Here is a 20,072-nt window from a genome sequence, read left to right as displayed (position 1 = left end):
CACCAGTTAAGAAAGATTTTAAATGACATTTATCCATACGGTTTCTTAAACTTCACTCAGGAGCAAAAATCCGCCTTTAAACTTAAAAGACGTATTGATTTGACGGTTACAGTGACAATCGTCTTTAGCGGCTGATATGATAATTCTTATCATGGTAAAATTTTTGGCCATCGACCCACTTGAGCGAGATGAATAAATGATGGTACAAATCACAAAATATGGAATAAAATGAATCCAGCAAAGTTGGCGTTTTCACGTGGCTCTGTATAGCCGAGGCCCTGTGATTCACCATCATTAATGCAATGCAGCAGATTAGAGGCAATCAAATGGATCAAAAGCACTGAATGCCTTTGTGCAGAATCAAAGGACTTGGAGATGAGCTGTGCTCAGTATGCAGTGTGATAACCGTGATGATCGCTGTGCTATCTTTGTGATATTACCCCAAAAACTAGATTACTGCACCAGCAGCTGTAGACCCTTCAGAGGTGTTTGGCTACTGTAAAACCATCCAAAAGTGACTGAGGTTTGGTGACAGATCTCTTTGTCTCATTTCACTGGAACTGAAAACACATGTTGTCAGCACAGTGATACTTTTAGATAATGGGATCGGGATAATGTTGGGAAGTCACAACGCACTCCTGATGCTTGTTTGATGTACCTAGTGTAGGTGATGGCAAGAAAAGAGAAAGACAACCAGACAGAAAAAATAAGGAAAAAGATCTGAGGAGTACAGGCTTTATCATAAACACACACAGAAAGTGAGAAACCCGACCAGTCAAAGGCAAAGATTATAATGAAATCCAATTGGGATCATATTATTCAAAGGGAGCCCAAGAAAGCATGAAAAAAAAAAAAGTACAGAGTTTGGGAAATTGAGATTCTGCTCCAAAAATATGCTAATGCCTCCAGTGCATATGATTAGACGGCTTATGGGCTGTCTCCTCCCTCATTATACATTCAGTTTTTCTGCCCTGATAGGTTGATGCAACAATAAGATAACAATGAATGCAGCAAAACAGTTTCTCAAACTTTCACTGCAGAACTCTGTTACATAAACAAAATAAACTTGCACCCCATGATTTATTCTCCATCCCAACACCAACTGAAAAAAACGGTTTGACTGAAAACCTATGCTGCCTAAAGGAAATGACAGGCATCGATGAATGGACAGAGTTTGACAGGCAGGGACAAGGTCCTCTGTGAGACCGAGATGCTGTTAATCTGAGTGACAGTCACATTAGCCCCGTCATCTGGACTGCAGAGAATACGTTATCTTGTTAGCGGCTGTGTGGAGAGCGGTTTGAAGGAGAGTCCGTAGGGTGAGCAGCAGCAGTTTGCTCACATCATTTATCCAATTAGAGTAGAACAGGGAGCAACAATTGTGTCCCCAACGGACAAAAGCCAAAAACACAATCCTACTGACAAGTCTTGGATTCCCTAAAGCATCTATGAACCAAACGTCAGTCAAACTCCACGGATAAAGGGAGGGTTTTTAAGTGACGACGCAAAGACAAAATGGGAAATTGTAGATGTGGAGTGCACCCAATATATGGTATGATCTGCATCAGGGATCCTGCAGCTGAAGGCAAGTTTGATTTAAGACTTTTAAGGTCTTTTTAATGCAACTTGGAATGAAGCGTGGAACCAGTTTTCTAATAACCAAACTTGACTCAAAACATTTTTATTTTGCCCAAATGTTTATAGTTATATAAAACCCGATTCATCTATTATCTACATCAGATGTTGAATAAAACAACCCTTTTTTAGAGTTGAGCACATAGAAGACGATGAACATATAATATTACCATAAAGGTATCTACCCTTGGGAAATTTCTGGCATTTCTTGATGGATTTCTTGATAAATTTGTGTGTCTCACTTTCCGTCTGAGATTTCACTGCTTGGATTCCCATCATGACGAGTTTAGGAAGAGGAATAAAAACATATGTTACTGACTATTTTGAGATTTTACTTCACAATGTCAGAAAAAAAACTAGTCCCAAAAACCTATTTGTAATTGTCTGAACATTTTTAAGATTTTCGAAAGATGAATTTAAGTCAATTTAATACCTATTACGGCCTCATTTTTAAGTCAATGAATTCAATGCCCTTTAAGGCTTTTTAAGGAGCCGCAGGAACCCTATACATATTTACTATATACAGTAAACCTGTCCCTTACTGAAGCAGCATGCTTAGATAAACAGTGTATTAAATAATTTAATGCAATAAAACATTTCTATAGGATTATTTTTTCGTCCAAAGCATCTTTTTTACCCCCAGTATCATAATCATGTCTACAATTCTACAGATCCCCGCAAAATAACTGTATAGTATAATAAAGTACTTGAAGGGATTCTGCATGCTTTGCAAGAAACCCCGATACACCATCATTAAAATCCTTGCAGTATATGAACTGGGGAGCTGTTGGTTTGTTTCCGGCTTGCAGCAGATGAATCCTCATACCGCTGTTACAGTTAAACTTCCTGCTAACGCTAACATCCAACTGTTGCCCGGAAACTTCCAAGTCCACAGCACAAACGTCGACACCTCCAGCCAAATACGATCCAGGTCCTTCAAAATAAAAGCACCACGGGTTCCGCTTTAATTTATTCAACTATAACAATACTTTATTTAAACTTTACTATAACAGCACTTTAACTTTATTTAAAAGATTTTTTTAGACTTTATTATAACAGTTGTTTATGTAACTTAATTTTATGGCAGTACTTTATTTGTAACTGTAGTTCATTTAATAATTTCGTATTTTAGTAGTTTAGAGATTTCAGAATATCGAGATATACATTGTGTATTGCCATACAGCCTAAAAAATATTGTGATATTATTTTAAGGCCATATCGCCTACCATTAGTGTCCATACAGGAAACATAAAACTGCTTCATTAAAAGGTATGACCTCATTCCAAATAGACAGTAAGAAAATTATAAAGATATTAAGGCATGGTGCAGGTAACTGTGTGAAGGGGAGAAAAAAGTAATGATTCACCTAGAGCTCAGGGCTTTTAAAGCCCGGCTGCTCACTGCGTTAAACAAACACAGACCTGAGACAAGAGAAGAAGAACTAAATGCAGCTACAGTGAAAGCGAGTTGAAGGTAGCGAAACAAAAAGAGAAACTAGAGGGAGTACAGGGAGGAGGTTCGACGATACAGGAGCGGGAGAATGAGACCTTGAGGCTTTCTATGTAGCACGCTGGAACAAGATGAGAGAAGTGAGATGAATGTGCACGCACACACATATATACACACGCGGACGCACACGACTCCAAATAACATTTAGAAGTAGGGCAGCCTATCTGCCAACTCCAAAGCCTGCAGCACTTTTTTCAATCATTATCCAACAAACGATAACCATAATACAATAGGCCTAGTTTATCTGCCTACTCATGCTAAGAAAGAATGCTTCCAGGCAGAGAAGCTTGCAAAACTAACACGTGTTTATTTTAAGTAATATGGAGAGGAAGTTTCTGGTAAAATGTGGAGTTTAATTTGCATAAATATGAATAAAAAACACTTTAACCTTGTATGTCCTGCTTCTGTATGCATTTCCTCTGCAGCTACGTCACATTTATTCATGACAGCCTGGGTTTCCTCATGCTCACCAAACTTTGAGCCCATCCCAAACCTGGAGAGGAGTTGAGAAAGACATGTTTTGGCGGCAGAGCTGGTTGCCAGGGAGACCTGAGGAGCAGCCCGACATTTGTGGTTAATTCAGATCTGCAGAATAATAGCGAGAGGGAGTAAGAGCTCAACAGCACCATTCATCGAAACGCGTACTGAAGCAACCCATGCAATTGAAATTCACAACTAATTCAAATCCAATCGTTTTATTGGGGCAATCAGGATGACCGAAGTGAATTTGGACATTTATGGAGGAGAGAATTACCAAAAATAGACACAGCGAGCAGCAAAAGGAAAAGAGAAAGACACAAATAGCTTTGGGTCTTATGCTGCGCTCCAGGCAACTCAGAAGTTGAAGATTTCTAACTTTCTTCTAAAAAAAGTACCACGGCCACTAGATTACAAAAAAATATTCAAAGATACTTAACTCCTCTGTGTGAAATGTTCAAAAGATCAGGGTACATTGTCTCATCAACTCTTTCAATGCCAAAAGTTGCATTTTTTTTAGGGTCATCTTTCTGACTTTTTTTCCGAGGCTTTTAAGAAAGAGTTTCCTCCGGCCCCTCTTACTGCGTTATTTGGGGTGGTTGAGTCAGGCAGAGTGAATAAGCATGAAGCTCAGATCATCTCTCTGTCCACACTGCTTGCGAGAAAATTGCTGCTACAATTTTGCAAATCTGAGAAGCTCCCAACATTTGATAGGCGGCAAAAGGAATAAGAAAATGTTGTACATTTGGAGAAAATGACATTTTAAAATGCTCCTTTTATTTTATCCTCCATTTGTAAATTTACAGGACTTTTTGCAGGCCTACACAACTCTCAATATCCTAAGCAAACCTGAGAACATATGAGCACCCTGATGCAAATACACTCACATGACTGTGGGTGTGTGCCTGCACCTGCATATCAGCAAACACACACACACACACACACACACACACAAACAATAACGCCGCCATACACCCACACACACGTGTCCAGGTCTGTTGGCTTAAATTGTGTTTGTACTTGAGATTAGCGACTGAAGGCTTTGCAGCAGGCAGTAACAAATGACTGTTCATGACTTTCGGCTATGAGCTCGGGGACCTTTTCACTGTAATGTAGCTATAAGCTTGGACTTGCTGACATATTGCAATATCCCCATATAGAGTAAAAAAATAACACTGCCTTTATACAGCTGACCAGGTCAAAAATGCCAACCCTAATCAGTTTGTGTGACATTTGAATTTCAGGCTTTTTTTTTTTTATATATATAACGAAAGTCTACCAACATCTGTGTCGTGTAATCTTTAAAACAATATGATTTCCTAGTCTCAAAATACCACAAACACTAAATTCATGTATGCAATACATACAGAAAACCAAAAAACAGCACATGGCCCAACTTTGCGTGCTGATGCTGCGGAGAGTGATGGTCAGAGATCGTCTGAAGAAAATGTGCCTTCAGGCTCTGCAGCAGGATTGAGTTCATGGCTTTATGTCCTTTTTTCAGCATGGGGCTTGTTTTGGGTGAGCACGGGGAGAGACAAGAGTATATAAGACTCGACTAATTGTGGCGCTGAAAGACACGGCATCCCCTCGGGGCGGATGATGAAAGCAGAAGCCTGTGTTTGTGTATGCGTGCGACATGGTGCTGGTAGCTGAGGCAGGGACCACTCACCACCTGTCTGTCCATCCATGTGAGCAAAGACCTGCTGTCCCTTCGGTATATTTTTCCACTGCACACAGCACATTTGAAAAAATAAAATACCGCAAAAAAAAAGGAAAACACTTGTACTCATGACAATGACCATATGCACTTTTAAGGTTAAAATAAATATTTTCAGCAAAAATATCCTTGTGGTCTGGTAAAATATCATCTAATAGTTTCTCAGAGTCTGAGTAGCAACTCGCCTCCAGTGTGGAGCATTGGGTTTTGCAAAAAAAAAAAAAAAAAAAGTTACAAAAGCTTGATCACACCAGCATCTAAAAATTGATATGTTTTAGGGAAAAAATGATAATTTCAACTGAATCACAGTGAGTGGTGCACTCACAGGGAAAAAGTTGCACAGCCTTAATGAAGTTCTTTGTTGTTTGAAAAGATATACTAACATGTTCCCAGCTAACAAGCGTGATAGCAGTTAGCTCAACATGTAGGGATGTCAAAGGAACCAAAACTTCAATACAAAGTTGATGCCATAATTCTCAACACTTGTCAGTACTCATTTTTCTTCAGTGCTGTAGGTACAAGGGATGCAATGACAACGTAACATACACTTACAAAAGCTCTGGTCTGCCATTAAATGCCAAAAGAAGAACGGGGTTTCCAACATGTTCATTTATTTGTGGCGGCCTGCCACAATTAAAACATCTGCTGCCACAAATACTATATTTTTGGAGCTGGACTGACAGTAGGAATGCTATTGGAATATATATTGCGTTCCGTTAACCACTGCACTACATTCTCTGAGTGCAGAGTGTACTCTTGGCACAGATGGAGCAGCAGAACACCAGGCGCATATTGAAAGTTAAACTTTTACCATTTATTGTGCTCTGTCTAAAAGTTTGTGTTTATTCACATCAGCTGCTACTTTCATCCATGGATCTGATCTGATTTACTCTAAACGGATTAGGAGAACAATTATCCACAGAGAGAGCCACAAACTGCTGCTGAAGAAAAAAAGAGCTCATGGAAAGCTCTGCCTGCGCTGCGTTCACAGACCCGCAAAATCCCTCAAGTTTACAGACGGGACACAAAATGACACAAAGTGACACACAGGCATTAAAAAATATAGTTTGCTGAGTGACTACTAATCATTGTTGGTTTATGAATTAAAGTGAATTACTATTTCTTAATTTATTAGCTACTTGGGATTTTGGGGGTAACAATTTAGAGAAATGGAGCACTCAGGCAGTAGTTTGGACATTGATTACCATGGCAATGATCAAAGCTTCGAAGTATGTTTTTAATAAATTAGTCTATGTTAAAGCACGTTGGATTCCCTTTTTTTCATCCTCATACCATCAAAATGGGCATCTAGAATTGTGGAATTTCACAGATACTGGTATCAACTACTAAATTTCTGGTATCGTAACATGTCTACCAACTAACCCTGCATGTAGTCACTATGTTCAGGACTACGCCTGGATGAATTTCACTGTGCCACTTTCTGGGGGTCTTAACAGAGCAGATCATGCGGCATTTTACTTGAAACGCTGATTTCTGGTTGTGACTTACTGTTAATCAAGAAGAAAGGGACCCGCCTCCTCTGGGGGGTTTGGATAAACAAAGGGAAACAGCGCCCTTTCAAATCTGAAATCACATCTAATCCAGTACACATATAGGTCACCCACTATGCTCTTGTACATCTGCCATTAAGCTAGCATGAATAAAAAGTGAAAACAATGCCCCCCAATATGTGTCATGCCTCTCTAAATATCCCACATTCACATATGCTCACACAGAGCACCCGTCCCACCGCCCCCACTTTGCTATAGATCTGTAACCCCCCCCCGGAGTTAAGCTACGCTCTCATTTCTTCTACAGTTTTCTGGGACATGCGGAGTGTGTTATTGTTATGCAAAAAGGGGATTCAGTGATATTTGGGGATTGTTTATGTTGGGTCGTGTCACTTGATCTCTGTCTAACTTAAGTTCTCCTGTATGTGTGGTCTGAAGTGCCTCATCTCACATTTATGCATAGTCATATCATGTTATCTCTAATCTGTGCGTGTTTTGTGTGCTCTGCAGCCTTCAGGCACGGGGGGAGCATTCGTTACGGCTAACTTCCAACATCTGACCATAAAGATGAAGGGAAAGAAACACAGAAAGGATAGGTAGAGGAAGAGAATTATGGATATTTTTCTGTTTTTCTGGTGGAAGTTATTTATTTTGGCTGCAGGCAAATACGCTTCCTGCTGCCACAGTGTTGATTGAGTGCGTGACAGGTGGTCACATGAGTATAGACAGCAGAAACAAGATGGTTAATACCAAACACGCTTTAGGTGTTTGGTATTTTAGGTGTTAGGGTTTTGACAAAATCCTACTCGAATTGTGAAATTCGGAGCCAATACCGAAATGAATGTTTAAAATAATAAACTGTCCAATAGCCGACACCAATAGCAATGGGTCTTTTGGTTTTGTCGTTGGGTATTCCCCTTTGTGCCCGGGAAGAACAGAAATCTACACTATATAAAAATAACAACTGTTTTACAGTACTAAAGCCCTTAATAAGAATACTACATTTGTTAGTACAAATTAAGAAACAAGCTTTAAAATAACCTTCTTTCACATGAAAAGCATTTTTTTTAAATAACTGCTTCAAAACCATTTTCACTATATATATTATATATCACAATATCACAATGCCCTCTCTAATATCTACGTTATATTACTGTAAAAACAGCAGCACACATGAACTGACACTTGAAGGGGCCATTCATGTCTCTGTAACGACGAACTTCATAGATCCAAATGACTTTTATCTACTTATTTAAGATCTTTAACTACTTATTTGTATTCTGCTATTTATTATTGACTTGCAATGTGTTTGTCTTTTAGTGGAAATGTAATCGCATTTTTCTTTATGTGTTGAAGTGAATGAAAATGACAACAGAGAAAATCAGACTCTGAAATCCTTCATGCCAATATTCATACACCAATATTTACTCATTTACCATTATATAACCTTCACTGCTTCTCAAAATCTAAAACTGTTTTTCAGTCCACAGTTTGAGTAAAATCTGAGGCAAAGACACACAAAGTAAAACTTAGGCAGAGTAGAAATTTCTGTTGCACTCTGACAGGTCCGGAGTGTGTGTTTCCCCACTACATCCCCCCTGACAGCCAAACATCTGCTCCTGACTGAGTCATGACAGTTCAGCGTGCTCTCTTCAAACTGACACAGGCTCAGCGGACCCAGGCAGAAATGGAGGAAACAAAAGAGAAAAAAAAAACACAACATAAGGTTTGCTTCTTTCTCACACGGCAGACAGAGATCCCCTCTCGTGAGATGTTCCTGACAGACACAGGGACAAGTACAGACAGAAGGGAGCCGCGTCATTTTCCAGCGAGACTCTTGGCAGTCTGAGGAAAGGCGGCTGCATCCTGACGGACATGTGAGGGAGGCTTAAAATCCCATTAGAGCCGATCAAAATTCAAAGGGAAGCATGCATAGCCTGGCCTCAGCCTAAAATCTATTCCTGTCGGCACTGAGTAGATAGCAGAGATGGGCTAAATTGAGATAGTCTATTTTGGTCGGAGAAGAGTGAGGGGATGGAAAGAAAACAGCGGTGGATGGAGTGGGAGGTGGAGGGTGAATAAGAGAGAGGGGGAAGACAGAAACATAAGACAGGGGTGAAGAGGAGAGAATAGCCTTAAACTTGTTTCTTTTGTAGAGAGACAGCGGCCTTCTGTAAATAGCCCATGCTTGTTTCCCAAGGAAGTTCCAGTAAATACACACGTCCCTTTTCAGAGGCAGTGAGCTGTGGACGACTACACCAAACCTCTCCATGTGGGATGCTTCCTTTGTCATTCAGCTTTGTTAATCAATTGCGGAGGCTGTTAGAACGGGACACACACACACACACACACACACACACACACTCATTCACACACTCATACTTACAAAACACGTGTGTGAACGCACTCGCACACCGCTCTGGGGTAGTTTCTGTGCCACTGGTCAAACTGAATGAAACAAATTCTTATAAACCGCCACAGTAGGACCAGTCAGCCATACTGGGGGGAAGGTTTAACAAAACACAACTCTGAAAAGATCCACAGGATACAAAATTGTGTCTTTTCACTTCCTCTCTGTGGGAATGGCAGGTGTGTATGAGGACTTGACTCAACTAGCACAGCTCCTCTGCTCTGTCAAACCCAGATTCTCTGTTTGTTCAGAGACGATCAGGCTGTGTTGTGTGCCCCCCCCCCTCATGTTTGCTCCTGTTTTCTCACATCGACTGAGACGAAAGAGATTAGCCGAGGGAGATGAAACGACTACGGCTCTGCCAGCCACCACGCAGCCCCTCTCAGTTCCAGGACTTCCTCTGAGTCTTTCTCCTCGCTGCCATCAGTTCATTCCTCACTCTCTTTAATCACACTCCTCTGCGCAGTCTCACGGCTAAAGGGTTTCGCTTTTAAATTAAAGACAGGGCTTTTGCTTTTTGTGAAAAGAGACGAGGAGAAAGTCAGAAAGGGCAGTCAATTTTCAGCTACACAAAGCTAATTACATTTGAGTTGGCAACCAACCCTAAAAGCGCGCGCGCTCCCTGAAACACTCGTGTGTTTGCATTCACTTGGTGTAGCACAGGGTGAGAGGGTTCATCCAAAAAAAAGAGGCAGTTCGCACAAAAATACAAACCGTACTTCCCATGTGTTTGAAATCAGGGGCCACACATACACACCAGGCACAACAGCAGCTCCATAAGACATAAACCGACTTAAAAATGAGACTTAGTAACTAAGAAAGAAGAAAAAACACAGTCTACCCCTTCATTCATTAGCAATGAAACTCAGCCTCACTCATTAGCACACTCAGGGGCTTTGCTTCTACAGCCTCACAGCAGTCAGATGTGTGGACTCAAGTCACGAGTTGGACTCAATTCAGACACAAGTCGTACATTTGACAACTTTGACTTGACAAAATCAGAGAAGACTTGGACTTTAACACCACTGACTTGTGACTTCACTTGGATTTGAGCCTTTTCACTTGAAAATACTTTCCCCGAGTTCACAGATTTAAAATTATTTTATTAATAAAGTGTACCACAGATCAGTTCATCTTGCTCGACTGCCTGAATGCACTCAGTAAAGGAAAATTCCCTCTCCATTATCTTGTGATTGCCGCTTGTGGCCACAGTGGCCGCTATTCAGTTTTGTTGTCTCGCTTTAAAGCTTCAGCTGCAGAGATGACATGACATAAGTAAAGAGTCATCCAACGTTCACTGTACTAATACAAGTCTATGAATAGTAACTTCTCTAGTCACTGTCAGCAGAGATTACATTAAACACACATGACACATCAATAAATGAGAGGTTGTTTCTTTATAAACCGCCTCCTATCTATCTATCTCCTGTTCATATCAGCAGCGTTCAGCTTTGTTCATTAGTCGCTCAGACACAAAGATATTCTTTACAATAGGCTGAGAGTTACGACCTAAATACACTCATTCATTATTGATTCAAGGCTTTCTTTGGACCTCAAGGGAACTTAATATACACAAATGCAATATGTATGCATCCACACACTCGGACATAAATAAGCACTAATGATGCACTGTGTCTTAGAATAACAACATCACAAAAATAGATTTTTATAGAAAGATCTTAATTTGATGTAAAAACTAGGTCTTATGTATTTTTTTCCAGACGGATCATCTTTTTTTCTTATAGCAATCAAAAGCATCTCCCCTGCCTGCCTATACCTGCTCTGCTGCTGTGTTATGATCTGCCTCAGCCTGCAGCGCATCACCCAGATTATCATGTTTACTTTACTACCTTATTGATTTGTTAGTTTGGGAAATCGCAGGAAATAACAGGCACTATCTGCACACTCAGCCCCATTCACACACAGACTCATAAACAGTCTGGCTCTGTCTCTGTTCTGTAGACCTACTTTTGTCGATGGGTTTGCCTAAAATACCTTTTTTTTTTTTAAACAGCGGGCTTCCTCTCATTATATACACACGCACAGACAGTTTCACACTTGAAGTAGCACAGCAGCCACCTACAAACCCAATTTTACACTAGAGGATCCAAAACAAAGTATTGAGAAAGAACAAAAGGAGGACCTCACTGCCCCCCCCCCCCAAAAAAAAAGTTAAATGTGACACCTAACAACTCATGCATTTTACAGATGATAAATGCACATTATGGCTTTCAGGTAGCTGAAAAACAAAGACATCACGCCTTTTTTTGTGCAAATATTCACTCTTCTAGGGTTAAGAGCTTTGTCATGTCTGAACCAAGCGAGATCAGTGAGTCACACTGAAATTACAGAGCCACCCCGACTCTCTGATAGGACTCTGTGTTAGCGACTCAGAGAGAAACACCAGCCCGCTGGGACAATGAGAGGGAAAAAATGACTCAGTGATCCCCATAGTAACACTACTGATAGCTCTGTAGAAAAAAAAAAAGCCAGACTACGATATGATGAATCACATGACAGAAGAGTGAATGCAGGGGTGACAGAGAGAGAAAAAACTCATAAGTCCAAAAAAGGTTGATTTATGAAATTCTAAGAAACTATTATGAGCTCAACAGAATGCAATAATAATAGCCACAGTCTGACTTTAATCAGAGTGTGATAACATGCCCACACGCACCGTGTCCTTGAACTTTCACAAACAAAATCTAGAAAGGGCAATTCAGCAAAAGGAGCCCTTCCAGCTCTGTCTCATTGCTTTTTCTTTCTGCAGAATTCATCCCTGCATTGCTTTCAGAAGTCGTGATCTGCTGTCCGGCCAGCGCGTGCGTCACTACACTCTCAGGACAAATCTCATCTGACAGACGCAATGCTATGTGTGTGTCTACTGGGTGAGTGTAAAGATAGTTTTCCATCCTCCATCATCCGAACTGATGATGAGTGAGTGTGTGTGTTATGTTTCATCTTACCCTGATTCTCCTCATGGCTGCCACGATCTCCATCCGACTGTTGGGCCTGGGCACGTCCAGACTCCCCACATACTGTAGTGAAGAAGAGAGTAAAAGATGTTATCTCACACACACACACACTACAGCTGCACAATTAACTTCAATGGCTCCCAAAGTGGAGTCCAAAGCAGCAAAATTAGGGATCCTGTATAAGATAAGATGTGTTTTTTTTGTAAACCGAAGTATCTAAATTCATGCATTGGTGAAAAAATGTTTTTTTTTCCCCCACTGGTGAGATTAACCAGGGTTGGAAATTAGGAGCGTCCAAATGCTGCTAAAATATGCAAGGGGATGCTGGATTTTCATGCCCCAGCCAAAAAATAACAAAACAATGGTAATCTGTTGAGCGGCTGTTAGATTCTGGAATGCCACAATGGTAGCTGGACAAAAAAGCTATTTTCCAACCCTGATAAACTTACCAAAAACATGTTAAACCAAATACTTTTCAAAACACTGCAAATACTTTTTTCTCTATTTTAGACCAAATGTGTTTTATATGCTGTATAAAAGACTATGTTTGCCTTCTTAATAACATCTTTGTGGCTTTCAAATATTTCTGTGGCTGGGTAATTAATTAAGCTCCTCTGGGGACCGTGTTGCTTTTGTTGTTAGTATTATTATGACTGGTGTAAATAGTTGGAGGGCCTAAATTATGCAATTAACACTGACACTGATCTATTGTAATCTTTGGAAGAAGGATTTTTTTATTTATCTGTAATTTATATTATTTATATTATATTACTATCATTGTTATTTGATTGCATTGATTTAGCAGGGCACGGTGTATAGATATAGTTTCTATAAAATGTAAAGATATGAGGATGAATGGATGTCTCTGTGTGTTCCTGGTCCCATCTGGCATCATACATAAAACTCTGTAATGGGGCTAGGCAATAAAACAATATTATATATTGATATTGTGATATAAGATTAGATATTATGTTCGATTTTTGATTTCATACTTTTCTAGCTTTTATTTTTTTTACAAAATTAAAGACATCACACTATCACTGGCACAAACTGGTAAACAAAAAAATTACCAGAATGCAGAAAATTAAGTGTCCGATGCTCAGTATTTTCTTCGTACACCCTTGAGATTTATGTCATGGATGTTTTATGTGACTGTTTCACAACCCTCAGTGGAAAAGAAGACATATTGAGAAAGACAGACAAACTGAGATGAGAAAGCTGCTTGATAAACAGTTGTCATAACACAAAAGATACAATCAGCATCGTTATTGAACTTTGGACCAGTGTAAGTTTTCCATGTTTTAACCCTTTCTAACACTGTGCTCCCTATTTCCTGCCCTGCAAATCAACTCAAACAGTCCAAAATAAAGTAAGTAGTGGTGTTTTTTAGACCGCAGCTTCACCCTAGATTGTGTTATAAATAACCCTGGATCTAAATATATAGGCTATATATATTTTTCAAAAATAAGAAGAGGCCTTGTAATAAAAAAAGCCAGATCTAATGTTCTGTCACTGTTCATACTTGAGTAAATCTACTTGGTTACATCCCACCACTGTTGACATAAATACATTAAACCACTTTTCCACGTCTTGTAAAAACAAATTGTAATGATAGCATTTGTTAAGTTATCTGTGCTCAATGGAGTGCTCCAGAGATGATGTTTTTCTGAATGCCAACGCAGAAGTTAGCGTTGCCCTGGCTCCCTCGTCAAAAAGCCCAAGGGATTTTGGATTATTTCAGAAAATAAACTCTGTAGCAAACAAACATTTATTATACTTAAACGTTTCGTTCAGCAGAATAATCTTCACAAATGATTATCTTGATTATATTATGAATTTTTAAGCCTAAATACAATCACCAGCAGGAGGGAAGCTAACATTAGGTTATAAACAAACTACAGTACAGTCACATGACTTAAGATCACTACCACAACAAGGCTGTAAAGCTGTGTTCAGCATGGCATGATGATGAGTCTCATAAGCTACTTGTTAGCAACCCCCTTCTTCAAGATGCATAAAGGCTTAAAAGTTCACGAGGGGGTATTTAATGACGCATTTTATGTCATAGAACAAAACTTGAAAGTCTCTAAACATGTGCCAACCCTGAACCTTATTTCAGGCATCTAACCAAAAAAAAAAACATTAAAAATAAACACTTAATTTTAAGACGTCGAAACCAGGAGTGCTTTAGGACTCATTCCTGAGACACTTTATATGTCCTAAATACTACTAATATTTTGCAAATCAAAATTCATAACTTATGTGGAAAGTTTAAGAAAAAAAACAGTTTATATGCGTTAAAAAACGTCACAGGGAAGGACCCCCCCCCCAGATCCTCTTTACTAAGGTCCGGGCTGAGCCCCCAGTGTCATCAAATCTGGAAGCACCCCTGATGTTAAACATTTTGTGAGTGTGTGCGAACAGAGCCAGTAAAAACTGCCAAGCTGCTTCTCTAAGAGGTTAATAATTCAATGACTTGGGGAAACCTGAAAATACACTCAGTTGAGTTCACTTTCGAGCACCAAAAATAAGGACCTCTACCTCAGTTTTTAAGGATAACATGCATTTGCCCATCAGACTGGCAGCATTAAGCCACATGTGTAGTTGCTGCCATGTGTTCAAACTTCATGGGAGCTGAGAGGCTCTCGTGCACCTGCCACTCCGCTCCACAACAACTGACTCTGGACTGCCCGCGAGGCTAAACGGTGTCAAAATGAGAAAAACTATTTCAATTTCACCTTGGCTTGGAAAGAAATCCCATGCTGGTACGCCTCCTCATTGTGCAGCGGCACCCTCGAGTCCGCCACATCGTCCACCAGGTTGTACCTGTTCCTCGCGGGCATCGCGGGCTCCAACCGACGACCCGCCGACACCGTAAACACTGTTTAACAACCAAACAGACAAATGTCGTCCGCGTGTGAAACGCTACAGTCCCATGTGTGTGAACAGCACGGCTCCAGCAGAGAGTTCCCGGTGGAAACGCAGTCCATTGTTGTTGCTCTGAGCTCCAAACAGGGTCCCGTCCTCAAGAGGGACAGATTTAGGCGCCCCTTTCCCCCCTGTGACAATACACCGAAGACACACTTCAAAAATGTCCTTCTATATAACCTACGCTCCTACGAAAACACACACACAGCAACCTGGAGGATGTGTGTGTCCAAAGCCACGGGGGAAATCCAGTGTGACACGCGGTGTTTTCTCTCCGCAGGTGATGTTGCTCGCAGTATGTGTGTGTGTGTGTGTGTGTGTGTGTGTGTATATTTTTTAAGCCCGTCCTGTTGGTGGCAACGCTGCACCCGTCTCTCTCTCTTCCTCCACAACAAAGCACAAAGCGAGCCCCTCATTGGAGCAAAGTTCCCAGGCGTGATGCAACCCCGCGCTGGGAGGAAAGCAGGCAGACAAGTTCGTTAGTCCTCCCTTCAGGAGATTAACATTTGATTCACTTAGCCTGGTAGTTTCAACAGTACAATGCTATACTTTAAAATATCCTCACTGGTCACTGAATCAAAGTCCAGTGGTGAAATGTGACCAAGTAGGAGGCAGGGCCGTAGTCACCTTTTAGGGGGACCATTTTCAATATATGGCACCCAACCCTCCAGGGGTAAATATTTGAACTTTTTACTCATTTATTTTGAAAATGTAATGTATTGCTGTTGATTTAGCATCCCAAATGTACACAAAGCAGTACAAATTAACATATGCACTGGGCAACCGCAACATCAAACGACTGCTTACATGTCAAAGCTTTGAAAATATTTCAATGATTTAATTATAAAATGCTCACATGGGCCTTTCTGCATAATAAGCACCTTTGCTTTGATACTTTTACATTTTGTCATCAGTATGTCTTTATTTTGTACTTTTACTTGTAAATAAGTAGGCTATCATGCACTGTGGCGTTACTCACTATTTTTGGGAAAATGGCTGTAAATGAATTATTTTTCCTTTAGTATTTCTGAAAAAAAGGAATATTTGGTTATGTCATATGAGATTTCCTGAATTAGACAACTTATTTTCCCTTGTCAGATCGAGGCTACATTTTGTCTTATTGCATCATGCATTGATTCAACTGCAGGCCATGAGCCTCGGGGTATTTCCCACAATATAAAAGGAATCTTTCAAGTTGCATTTAGCTCTTCGTAACTGCATTACAGAGTCGGGACACTGCTGATCAGATGGCTACGATTCATCGCACAAACCTCATTTAGTTCTTTTCATCGTCCTTTGAGTTTCCCCCCACAGGAGCCCAATGAGCCTATTAGTAGATAACAAGAGTTCAGTCACTAAGCAGCCATTGTTACCTGCAGGACAAATTGTTTTGGTGACCGCAAAATGACATCTCGCTTTAGGCAATAAATGGCTGTTTGATATAGAGTGGAAACGATGGAGTGTTGATGGTCATGACGCTCAGCTTTTATAAAGCTTCCACCTCTTAACATGTTGTCTTGTTATTGCTGCCACAACATTAAACCTTTCATGCATGTGCAGGACAATAATAACCCTTCAAGTGCACAGGCTCAATACCCATTAAAATAGTATCTTCTATTTGTACTTCTAGTAGTAGTAGGATATTACATAATTAAATACTATAGGTGAAATACTTAATTAAAACAAAGACATAGTACTGAAATAATGCAATGGCGCCCTCTGTTGATTACTCACTATAACTTAAAGTATCAGTTAGAATGCCATTTTTACATTTTTGCAGACATTTTCAAAAGATTAATTATGCATATAAAAAGAAAAGTAACATTGCAGTTTAAAAGCCGCAAATAGACTTAAATTGCAACTACATCCCCACAATCGGCACTTAATGGCAAGATCTTAAAACTGGAAGCTTGCCTCACAAGGGAAGGATAATGCTGACACAATGCAGTTGGAAATAAATGTTGACATGTGGTGATCATTAATTTGATTAATTAATCAAACAGAAACCAACAATAAAAACCTTTAAAATAACCTTTAACCTCAAAATATCCAACCCTCATGTAAGGTCAGCCTCACAGACAGGCATTGGTTTAATGATGCTTAATGTATTGTTTACAATTTACACTGAACACAAATTTAAATGCAACACTGTTTTTTGCTCCCAAGATCTTAGACTTCAGTTCACAAAAGGCTAATTTCTCTCAAAAACCATGTTAGTGAGCACTTCTCCTTTCCCGAAATAATCCATCCAGCTGACGAGTGTGGCATATCAAGATGCTGATCAGAAATTATCATTAGTGCACAGGTGGGCCTCAGGAGGGTCACAATAAAAGACCACTCTAAAACGTGCAGTTTTATGACACAACACAATGCCACTGATGTTACAAGTCTGCTGACTGCAGGAATGTCCACCACAGCTGTTGTTTGTCAACTGAATGGTCACTTCACTGCAATAAGACACAATGCCGTGCATTGACATTTTGGGGGGCCAGTGCTCAAGCTATAAAAAAATAGGGCACCCCTCTCATAATTATGTATAAAATAAAGTTACATAGGCTACGGAAGCACATCTTTAGTCAGCATACTTACATAGACATAAAGTGGTTTAATACCACAACAGTAACAAAAAACGTAAACAAGACTTAGGGCAAACACTGTCATCACCTGAGTGGCTATTACCAATGACTGCGAGATCATTTGAAATCAGCCACCCGAACAGCTCACGCAACAGTTTCTCTGCACAACTAAAGAATTTCTGCACAAACTGTCAGAAACTGTCTCAGGGCTCATCTGCATGCTCATCATCCTCACCAGGGTCTTGACCTGACAGCTGTTTATCGTGGTAACCCACTTGAGTGGGCTCACCTTTAAAGGTGTCACTTTGGAGAAGTGAACACTTCACAGATGAATCATGGTTTACAATGTACCGGGCAGCTGACAGACAGCATGTACGGTGTGGGCGAGGGGGTTTGTTTATGCCAACATCGAGAACAGAATGTCCCATGGCGGCGGTGAGGTTATGGTATGGGCTAATATAAACTATGAACAACAGGTGCATTTCCTTGACGTCAGATTGAATGCACAGATACCGTGGCAAGATCCTGAGGTCAATTGTCATGCAGTTTGATAATGCACCGCCCCATGTTGCAATAATCTGTGCGCTATTCCTGGAAGCTGAAAACATCACAGTTGTTGCATGGCCTGCATACTCACCAGACAGAATCTGTGTGTACAACATCATGCTCAGTTCTTGCCATTATCCAGCAGCTTTGCACAGCCATCGAGGGAGTCAACAACCTGATCAACTCTGTGTGAAGGAGAGGTGTCACACTACATGAGACAAAGTGTGTCCCTCCACATACTGACTGATTCTTTGGGGTATCTATGAACAAAAAACAAAACAAATTCTGATCTGAAATCCCAATAAATGTCTTTTATTCCAAGATAAAACTGCACAGTTTAGAGCGGCCGTGCCATTCCAGGGCACACCTGTGCACTAACGATGCAGCTTATTCAGCACCTCAATACAACACACCTGTCAGGTGGATGGAATATTTTAGAGCAGTGCTCACCGACACCGATTTTAACAAATTTGCAACCAAATTTTTCAGAAATAAGCCTTTTGTGTGAATTTAAAATAGTCCTTAAGAGAAACCTGTGAAAAATTGGAGCAAAACCAACAAAAAACAGCAAGTATCGCATTTAAATTTCTGTTCAGTGTATACACCTTGTGTGCATTGTATCCAACAATAAAAGAAATTTAAGCAATCCATATAAAAAAAACCTAAGTCAGAGGAACACAAAGGTTGTGGTGCATTTGTTAACACGTTCACGCGGAAAAGGATATATAAGAAAGACACTGAGAGACGTCAAAGAATAGCTGATCATAAAAGTACTATAACATGTAAAAGAAAAAGTCACTTAAATGGGCTTTATAAATAAAACTGAAAAATTGAAAAGTGACTATCCAGTTGCAAATAAAACATGAAGATTGTTTCCTCAGCTGGCACTACATTGTACCTTAGGGAAAAATGCACAAAATAAACAAATAAATAAATAATAAAAAAGGGTTGCTGGAATGTCAAGTCAGATTGATTTCGAACACTTTTATCACTAAAAGAATGAGTCTCCCCTTACATATAAATAACAAACAAAACAAAAAGATGCAAGACAGCCTATAAATAAAATACAGAAACTGGCAACGCTAGGGAAACCTGGATTTGTGGGATGAGCCTGACACGTTATGAAGAATTCTTCAGCACACCCGACCTGAAATCCTCTTTCAGATGTTGTTCTTTGATCATTAATAAAGAAAAAAAATGAAAGAGAATCCTCAACACCCAAAAGTATAAACCTCTAAGAAGATTGTGATGGTACTCAGACTTGAGAAATGTTACACTTACTTTAAAGTATTTTGGGCATGCCTGGTGGTGTGCTCTGAATAATATATACTGTCACTTCTATGAGTGCTTGATCCTCTGCACAAAAAACAAATAAGCATTTTTAATGAATACATGTACCGCAGCAAGTATTTACCTGTACATAAAACCAAACTGTACTGATTCATACATAATTAGAATCAATCTTATGCGTGACATAAATAAGGGATTTACTATAATATCAGGTAATCTCGATTCAAATGCAGTCAAGCAGGCTTTAAATGCTGAAGAAGAAAGATCTTACATTAGTTTTGTAGACATAATCAGCCAAAACATCCTCTAAAAACATAAATTAAATGATTCAATGAATTCAAGTGGCGGTACTAGTGGTGTCCCCTGAACAAACTCAGATAAATGAAATGCTTTATTTGAATCCTCAAGGATCTTTGCTCCAATAGCAATCTGGTTCCAATCATCACAGGTCTGCTTTCAAGGGCCATTCATGCCACAAACAATGCTTCACTTACA

At 39.9% G+C, this 20,072-nt stretch overlaps 1 protein-coding gene across 1 annotated transcript in view; it reads right to left on the bottom strand.

Annotated features, from left to right (window-relative positions):
* Positions 1 to 15,558, bottom strand: part of LOC121959438 (carboxyl-terminal PDZ ligand of neuronal nitric oxide synthase protein) — a 58,053-nt gene extending 42,495 nt beyond the window's left edge. The window contains exons 1-2 of the mRNA XM_042508707.2: positions 14,976 to 15,558; positions 12,229 to 12,300 (exon numbers count right to left, since the gene is read on the bottom strand). Coding sequence (XP_042364641.2) covers positions 12,229 to 12,300; positions 14,976 to 15,080 — 177 coding nt within the window. The 5' untranslated portion in view covers positions 15,081 to 15,558. The remainder of the gene's footprint in view (positions 1 to 12,228; positions 12,301 to 14,975) is intronic.
* Between the last annotated feature and the right edge of the window lie 4,514 nt (positions 15,559 to 20,072).

The sequence above is a fragment of the Plectropomus leopardus genome, chromosome 20 (assembly GCF_026936395.1).
Source record: "Plectropomus leopardus strain MGB_pleo_1.0 chromosome 20, ASM2693639v1, whole genome shotgun sequence".
Classification (NCBI taxonomy): Eukaryota; Metazoa; Chordata; class Actinopteri; order Perciformes; family Serranidae; genus Plectropomus; species Plectropomus leopardus.
This window is presented reverse-complemented; position numbering and strand designations above follow the sequence as displayed.